This window comes from Antedon mediterranea, chromosome 1 (genome assembly GCF_964355755.1).
Source record: "Antedon mediterranea chromosome 1, ecAntMedi1.1, whole genome shotgun sequence".
Taxonomy (NCBI): Eukaryota; Metazoa; Echinodermata; class Crinoidea; order Comatulida; family Antedonidae; genus Antedon; species Antedon mediterranea.
The window spans coordinates 11,623,081-11,632,448 of record NC_092670.1 but is presented as its reverse complement, the minus strand read 5'-3'; the positions used below and the strand labels follow the sequence as shown (position 1 = coordinate 11,632,448).

The window sequence follows — 9,368 nt, the reverse complement described above, 5'->3', positions numbered from 1 at the left end:
TACATTAATAATTGAGCCGTAACTATCTCACAGGTAAACTTTAGATATATTCAAACTTTAAGTATAATACAGTGGTAACAAAACTACAAAGATTTGTACAGGCCAACTAGTATACAGCAGAAGCAAACATTTAAAACATGGCCTTATGTTCTTGACTGCTTCACTGCTAGTGAGTACAACAACCAAGGCCATTGTACAGGATGCAACACATGGAGAAATATGCAAATTAAGTTCACTTGGAATACCTAACAATAAAGGGTGCAACCTACTATATTAACCAACTTTTAGTTACAGTAGTTAAAAGACTAAAACCAAATTCAACATTTAAAATACACAATTTTGATTAAACATAGTAATACATAAAACTTTCCAGTCACAATTAAATATATATTATATTATATAATAAATTAAATGGTATTTTTGGTACAAATTGTTTGGTAACATGTATTTACTGTATTAGTATAAATATCTGCTTTAATATGTTCTGAAATAACATGTGCCTGTCTAAGGGGCACCACATACTTTAGCACACTTCCACCCAAAACACCCTTCTTTTTCTCCACATAAAGTTTTCCTTGTCTAGATATGCCATTGTATTACAGTATTCTGTATATTGTAGTGTGGAATAAGTCCAGTCTATTTATAGGTTAGGTTGTGTGGTAGATAGTAGATAGTTTGTTTTTAGCATTTTAAAATGTTATATTTAATACTGTAGTAATAACCCAGTTCATATTATATTAGATTCCAATACCTCAGCTGTGTCAGTAACACTCTTGTATAGAAATAAGGAGTGTGATGGTTTGTCAAATCTGTGTTATTTAGTATTGAATAGTCACCATACTGTATATGGCATGTGACATATGCAAACTCCAGGATTTACTTTGAGACTATAGAATTCTGCAGACCCAGGGAAATCTTGGAGACTATAGAATTCTGCAGACTCCAGGTGAATCTTGGAGACTAGACTTCTGCAGACTCCATGGGAATCTTGGACACTACAGAATTCTGAAAACCCCATGGGGAATTTCAGAGACTACTGAATTATATACACTGCAGGATAATCCTGGATACTAAATACTAGCAATAGCATCACTTGTAGCACTTTCCTCTAAATAGATATACATTTATCTTAATAGCACTAACAATATTCTGGTATATTAAAGTAATAATATGTAAATGGTGTGTAGTTAATAAAGCAATATTTGTCAAATAGTTGAGCTTTTGTGCAATGAAATGAATGGGAATTGTGTAAAGTATGATTTATGATTTAATATAATAATTTATTATGTTACAGTATAACTATAGTGTTAAAGTATCAATTGGTGAACTGTGTCGCTCAATAGGCGGCTTTTTATAGTATAAATATACAATATATATAGCTTTCATTCATTATAAATCATAAAATTGCTTTTTCCAATAAATTGTATAATTCACAAATATCTAGCTTTATCAAGGAATTTATTTATTTTACATAAAATATTAATATTTTACATTTACACATTGTAAAACATGAATTTATATTAAGTGTTTTAGTACATGTTTTACAATTGTTTTGTAGTTTTAGTATTGTAGAATCTTAACAATAATCGTATTATGTTTTGTAAGGACTACTGATTAGTGATTAAGGTGTAATTGTTGAGAATTTATAATTTTCTAGTAAATAAATTATGTGCAATTATTGAAAATAGTAATGCAATAATAGTATATGTTGTAACAAAGATTTGACCCCATCTCTTGTAAATCACATGCCTGGTGTCATACCTTTATGCCACTATTCGTGGTGGACGCAATACAATTATAAGAATTCAATTTCAGATTTCCAAATATGGAATTTGTATTGCCTTATTACAGTAGTATTATATTGTAATGTAAGAAATTAGTTTTGCAAAAATGTACAGAATTAATAAATGATGAAAATGTGTGCTATAAAAAGGAATTAAAAAAGCAATGTTAGAATTAAAATGAAAATCGTTATGTGTGCTAGGAAGTAAGTATAAGTACAGCATTATATATAAATATATAATTATTGCTTCTTGCTGTATTATTGTTGGTTTATTAACAAAAAGTGTACTTAATTCTGTATGTAAATTCAAAATAGCGTCATTCCTAAAATCTTCTCCTTACCAATAAATGTATCCTATTAAACTATTTAAATTATACATGTTATAAGTGAATGTTATGTCTCAGCATAGTTTGAACTATTCCTATATATTTCACATTTGTCAATATTCTATTCAAATTATACATGGAATATGTCAGTTGAGAGAGAATTGATTATCGTATAGGTTGTTAATCGATGTATTTATATGTGTGAAAAGATATCATTTAGCTCACAAATCATTCAGTATATAATATATTTTGATACAATCGTCGCTCTTTAAGCCTGTTTTCACTGTAGACAAATTTACTATGACTATGACGATTTTTATTGTTTTTCACCATAGTTTAACTACAAAACTGAAGAGCTGTAACTTTAATTTTGATCGCATTTTGCTTATTTGCATAAGTTTTATTTAATTTCCTGAGATTTGGTTGGTTGCACAACCTGTTTCATAAAATGTACTGTATTAAAAATGGATATGCATGCGCCAGATGCTTCCAATGTTGCCTAAAAGCCTGGTTTACACTGGGTGAATTTGTTTGCGCAAATCTAACATTTACTAAAAAAAAACAATTGATTTTCACTCTAAGAGCGTATATCTGCGATTTTCATTTCCATCGCGTTTGCATGAGTGGTTATTTTATAAGCTTTTAATTTTTACGCAATTTTTCGCTTTACAAAAAGTAGAAACTATTTAAACTACTAATTTTGCTGAAGTGAAACACTCAAGGAACTAGAATTTGTTGTAGAGAGGGATTTGAAAGATGGAAACATAAATAGGCATGCGTATAAGCTGATGGTTTTGATTCGCCTAGTGGAAAACAGGCTTTGAATAGTATGATTAAGATTAAAAGCGATAGGTAGTAGTATCAACATGCATTGTGATAGCTTCGGCATTGACCCCAATTTAAGAACTTACCATATAACTTTCACAATGCGGGTGTGTAAACATGAAAACCCTGAATATGATTACAAATATACATTGTGATAGCTTCTGCATTTACCCCAATTTCATAATCTTCACACTAATTCAGATCTGTTGCTTTACGTTTTAATGCTTTGTTTGGTACCAGATAGTTTTTAAAAATAACTATAGTGTTAATATTGCTAATCTGTATCATTTCCATAGTAAGCCTCTATATATAAACCTAAGGCTCTTGCACTATCACTTTTTGATAGTATTGAACATTCTACTTACAAACTTAATTCATGTCATCAAAACTAGACAGTACTGTTAATAATATGTTGAAAAAAGTATGAATATTGTGTTATAATAAAGTGGATCATTGTATTATTCTCCCAAATTATTGTTTATGAATATTCTATGTTTACTTAATTTAAGTTTTTGTATAATTATATAGATTTTATTTATTTCAACAATATTTTATGAGGTTGGTCCATAGAGCTGAAGGTAGCCTTGCCCCAAGTCTGTATGTGCCAAAATAATTATCGTTTTACTAATTTCGGTCTAGAACCTAGATAAGTCTAGTAGGCCTATAAACAACATGAAGACAAACCAACTCCCAATGTGATGTTAAAAGTTTGGACTTTAATAAAGCAAAATTGATTTTTACTTTTAATTTAATTTCTACAAAATTCATGATTTCATACACAAAAAGTATTGATTACTGATAAATGGACATCATGACATTTGTGTGCATTGGTTGAAGGTGAGGCTCACATCAAACTCATAGATTAATATCTATCAACAAAATAAAATCAACGTTCTGTTTAAAATTCACAGCAAACACCCTAATGTTCTTTTTAGCCAATTGTCATTACTATAATACTTAGTATAACTTTTTATATAAAGTAATTACAAAATTAATGATAAAATCAATTACAGTATGATGTTTGTCATAAAAAAATAATATATTTCCAGACCTAATGTAGTGCATAGATTGTGTTGAGTGATACTGTGTACAGGGTATAAAGATTAATTGTTGAATTCGCCAGACATGAACACGGTATTATTTTGCAAATAAAGTTACCTAGGATCTAGGTGCTGTTCGGGCAAGTTATTTATCTGGGTAAGCTCAGACCTACCCACAACAGTTAGAGCCATATTTTCTATATTTTTAGACGTTTTGTAAAAATAATGCATATTATATTGCTTCAGAAACATTAAACCATAAGGTTCCTTAACTTATGTTTTATGGTAAATTATGAAAAAAATAGAGAAACAATGCACTACGTTAGCTATAGGCCTAGCCTGATGTTGTCTAGTTGCCAAATTAATTGTCTTTCTGTTTTTACCAGAATCCATTAATACAAATTTGGAAAACCCTTGTATTTCCGCTGAAAAGTTAATCAAATTGTTTTGGCCTTCATGATTGATCAAAGTGAATCACAGAGGAAAAACAAAAATATCAATCTGCACACAATGAATGTTGGGATTTATAGCGGGCCGCTTAAATTATAATAATTATTTTTCACATTTTTAACAGTTTAAAGATGAAAACAGTTATCGCAATAGGATCATGTTTACATTAATTGTAATTTTTTGACCTTAAATTAGATCTAAAAACCTAGGGAATGGAACTTTACCGACAACTGTGTCGCTGGAACCACACACCAAGTAAATATAATCCTGCACAGACTCTTTAACTGTCAATCAATGCACTCTTCAGTTTCAATTACAAAACAAATTATACTCTTATAGTAATACTGATCACTACAGCTTAATATAAGCACACAAATTGAATCATTAAAAGTCAAGCCTAGCTCTGAACACCTCTCCTCAATCCTGTTTACTTCTTTGAATTCCACCAATCACCTTCTTTCTCTGTCTGATCATGTGTGAATATAATCGAGGAAAAACTAAAAGAAATAATCGTTCCATTAAGTGTGAAAATAATAATCAAAGCAAAAACAATTTTCTGATATGCTTAGGAAACAATCGCAAAATTATTGTAAAAGAAAATCTATGCAGTAACTATAATGCATACAATAACTATTCTGTATGTTGCAGAAAGTTTGTTAACATTACTGCATCAACTACAGTAAGAATTTAATATAGTGACATAATACTATTTCAACACCAAGCCATTCATAAATGTGTGGAATGCTATTTAGGAAATTTGTCATTTGTTCAAAAAAGACTGTGTATGATCCAAAACAGAACCAATAGTAAATTTACAAAATCACAACTACTATTAAAATGCATTGCAATACTAAAAATAATGTAATAACATATTTATGCATCTAATTAAAAAATAAACAACTTTACTTACCAGGTAAATACATCACCATTAAAAAGATGAGAGCATAGTAGAAATTAAACGATATGTTGAATTGATTCGGCAGCATTATTGAGTACAAACCATTCCTTTTTACAATTGGTAATGCAGCATATATTGTCAATAATTCACCCTGTCAAACACAATTTGAAATAAATGAATTACTGTCTTCTATTTCCTGTATAAAATTGTATACAAAAACTAAATGTAATAGATTTATTTATATCATTATTCTATGAGTTCATTCACCAAGAGCTGATAATTAGGCATTCTCAAAATTTAGGATTCATTTGGAATTCTCAGAACATACATAGCAACATTTCTTTAAATATTTTATGCAAAATTGAATTCTATTCTAAAAGTTATTAAAGATGTATTGTCCTCCCAAAAACATTAAAAATGAAGATTATTAAAAACAGACTTTAAATAAGCCATTTTGCAGTTTTAATAAAGTTATTCACTTCTGTAAAATAAACAATAAATTAAAGACAAACGAAACGGTTAATTTTAACCAAAAACAATTTAAGTATTTTTTGCTTTAAATAACATTTTTTTTAGTTAAATCATTTTTTTTATCCATTTTTTGGTCAAAGTGAATAACTATTACGTGGCATTAAAATGGCATATTCAACAACAAAATGTTTAGTTAGACAATACAATATACCTTTAACATAAACTTTTGCAATTAATTCAATTGTCGATATCATAAAAAAAACTGACTCTTTCAATTTACCGGATTCTGAAAAGCTGGAAAACTCTCCCAATACCAAGTCTTGAGGTCCGAAAGGCCCCAAATTCTTTTTATCATTAAAAACACATTCATAATGCCAGAATTTCTAGAAAACCACACTTCTGGACAACCATTCTAAGGATGTCCAGCATTGAGATGTTGACCATGACCATATTTAGTAGTACAGTATATTTGAATAACCTGAGTTATTGATTGACATAGTTGATTTTTATCACTGATTAAAATCAATAAATCTATGCATAGATGTATACAGTGGCAAACTTCCGCTTAATGATTATTACTCACATTGAATTTTAGAGGTCACTGCGACCTTGATGATTTCTATTTACCTTTATTACCCAAATTGACATGAACTGACACACTGAACTGTGGTCTCAATTATAAGCCCATTGGTAAGGTAAACCACATTGTACAAGTCTACCTTGAACAGGGTAGATGGGCTTACAGATACAGTACAAGCTTTACCTTTGGATACCTACAGTATATTCAGGATACTCCTATCAAGGGGACACTTTCCAGTGAAACCAACAAGGGGAAATATATGTTACACAACACTATTTGTTTTTATATATTTAGGTGACAAATTGCCAAGGATAACCCTAAGCTAATTCATTCACTATCCTTCTTAAAGGTGACAATCCCAACCACAAGACAAACATATACACAAGATGCTCTACATAAACGAAGTCTTAATACAAGTCTTGGGAGAGGAGTTATAATTTGTCATTATCATTAGAAAAAAAACCTGACAGGACATGAACCCAGAATCCACTATACACGTAGGTCAACTCTTTTCAAGAAATACTGCTATTAAGGGGACACTGTTTGGTCACAAAGGTGTCCCCTTTCTACTGTAATGTGCTTAAAACGATTTAAACAAATTTAACGAACAATACTTACACAAACGCCAATTGGGTATAGAATGATGAAAAAAGTATAGCGACACCACGTCAATAGGTAGGGTAGACGATTTAAAAGACCAAACGTGTAAAATGCATAACGAATCACCTCGGTGGTTGTCCAGGCAACTACAAACATGGTGACACTTGCTTCATCTTGAACCTATGAGGATGGCATAAAAATCGAACATCATGGAAAAGAAATGTTTTGTTTGTTTATTGTTTTTCCACACAAAATTGTTGTGATTAGTGATTTTTTTTTATGACGATATTAGAAATTTATTTAGTTTTTTAAATAAATTTATTTATTGGAAAAGGAATTTAAATATCCAATACATACAACAAAGACCACCTATCTTATTGGAATTTTATATTTTATTTAAAGACCACCTATCTTACTGGAATTAGCTTATAATATGACTGACCTGGAAATTGGTAATCAAACACTGCTTAGCTAGTCATAAATCAAGAAACACTGATACTCTACATGTTATGAGTAGTAATGTAATATATATGACATTAATTTTCAAGATGACATTGCAAGTCATTGATACTAGAGAATAACATACCTGAGGTACACTGTGTGTCACTGGCCATAATAGCATCAATCTTGACATGACTTGAAAAGCTGTTAATACAATATTTGATGAAACAATACCAATCGCTGCATGGAAAACCTGAAAAAAAAGATGTACTAAGGTGTTCAGTGTAGTTGCAAGCTAAATAAAAAATAGCATTCTTACATCTAAACTAAGCACATTCGCATTGAGATTATGCATAGTGTGGTTTGTGAAAATTTACCAGTGTGGTTTGTGAGCATGTACGAGTGTGTGGTTTGTGAGCATGTACCGGTGTGTTGTTTGACAGCATGTACTGTATGCCAACCACGCAGTGTGTGGTTTTTGAGCCATGTAATGTTGTGTGGTCTGTGAGTTTGTACCAGTGTGTGGTCTGTGAGCATACACATGTTTGGTTTGAGATTAAGATTAAGATTAATTGTCTGTTGCACTTTAAAACTATACCTCAAGTAAAGCAGCAGTCTGAAACACCTTCAGTGGCAACTCAAAAGCATCATATGCACCAAGAAAACTTTTAGTAGACATATAATGCTTTATTCCAATAACACCAACACTTGCCCATCTATGCAAAACAATATTCATATTAGGATCGCTTCATTTATTCAAAGTAATTTTAGTAATATAGTATCTTAATTTTAAAATTTCAACTGTCCAAATGGCAATTTATTATTTTCAATCAGCATAGCTAGTTGACTGTGTGTCTAATGAAAAGTTTCTATTAGCATGGTCCACCATGGTCCATGCTGCACACAGTCGATAGCTAGTTGACCAAATAGAAACGATGTCAATGAATTTGTTGATTTGCTTATTTGGCCTTATGATAAAATCACAGGAGTTTCTCAATATTTTGAGTCATCCTCTTTACACTAAGGTGAAATTTCTCCCGATTGCTTAGAATTAGATGAAAAAAAACCATTTCAATAATGTATATTAATCATAAGTCTTGAAAACCAAAGCAAGGTATAAATTCTGCAGCCTAAAGAAAGCGACCTCTACTCTATTCTATGTTTTTTTGTATTGTATTGTATAGTATACTAGTATTACTATTAGTAATAGTATAGCATATTGTCTGAGAGAGTCTGATGTCATTTATAATTTTCTTATATTTTATTTTATTAATATTTTTATTATAGCATAGGATCTTCTATGAAAATGTATAGTTTCTCACTCGGTTCCCATACCTACATCTAGGCCTACAATAAAATGGTCCGGAATCGCCTATCTACAGCTCCATCATAATAATTCCACCACTCCACCACTGGCTCCCATCTAGACTAAATAATCAGACTAGAGTAGAGGCCTATAGCTAGTAGAGGCCTATTCTATAGAGAGGCTAGGCCTACCTTATTACTACTAGGCCTAACTAGCTAGCTAGCCGAGCCTAGGCCCTGGCTAACCTTCTTTCACCCTTCCAGCCACTCAGTCAGTCTCTCTGTATCTCTAGACTCTAGGCCTAGGCTAGTCTAGAGGCCTAGGCTAGCTAGGACTCAGTCAGGAGGGTAGGCTAGCTTATTAATTATAAGAAGCCTAGCTTGCTAGCTCTAATAATTATTTTGAAATACCCACCCTGCACAAAGAATTACGTTGTACAATACAAGGTACGCTGTAGCAACTCCTGACAATCCTTTCTTGGTGCTGGAATTTTCAGAGGCCATATCTCGATTCTTCCGTCGTTTTATAAAAAAGACCGAAATGGTTTCTCTTCTTAGCGTATAGAGAATGTGAATAGGAAACAAACAAAAACAATACCCATTTGGCGCCCTCTTGAGCCAAAGAGGACAAAGCCGGCCATGCTCTGTA

At 31.3% G+C, this 9,368-nt stretch overlaps 1 protein-coding gene across 1 annotated transcript; it reads right to left on the bottom strand.

Annotated features, from left to right (window-relative positions):
- Positions 1–3,630: 3,630 nt before the first annotated feature.
- Positions 3,631–9,265, bottom strand: LOC140056404 (very-long-chain (3R)-3-hydroxyacyl-CoA dehydratase 2-like). The gene is made up of 6 exons (XM_072101772.1): positions 9,135–9,265; positions 8,013–8,130; positions 7,560–7,667; positions 6,992–7,153; positions 5,335–5,473; positions 3,631–4,921 (listed from the first exon to the last, which is right to left on the bottom strand). The coding sequence occupies exons 1-6, from the start codon at positions 9,221–9,223 to the stop codon at positions 4,842–4,844; spliced, it is 696 nt and encodes a 231-aa protein (XP_071957873.1). The 5' UTR covers positions 9,224–9,265; the 3' UTR covers positions 3,631–4,841.
- Between the last annotated feature and the right edge of the window lie 103 nt (positions 9,266–9,368).

Coding starts and splice junctions, on each gene's coding strand:
- LOC140056404 (XM_072101772.1), bottom strand. CDS start 9,223: ATGGCCTCTGAAAATTCCAGCACCAAGAAAGGATTGTCAGGAGTTGCT. Junction 8,131..9,134: donor AACGTAATTCTTTGTGCAGG/GTGGGTATTTCA, acceptor TGTTTTGCATAG/ATGGGCAAGTGTTGGTGTTA. Junction 7,668..8,012: donor AGACTGCTGCTTTACTTGAG/GTATAGTTTTAA, acceptor CTTTTTTTTCAG/GTTTTCCATGCAGCGATTGG.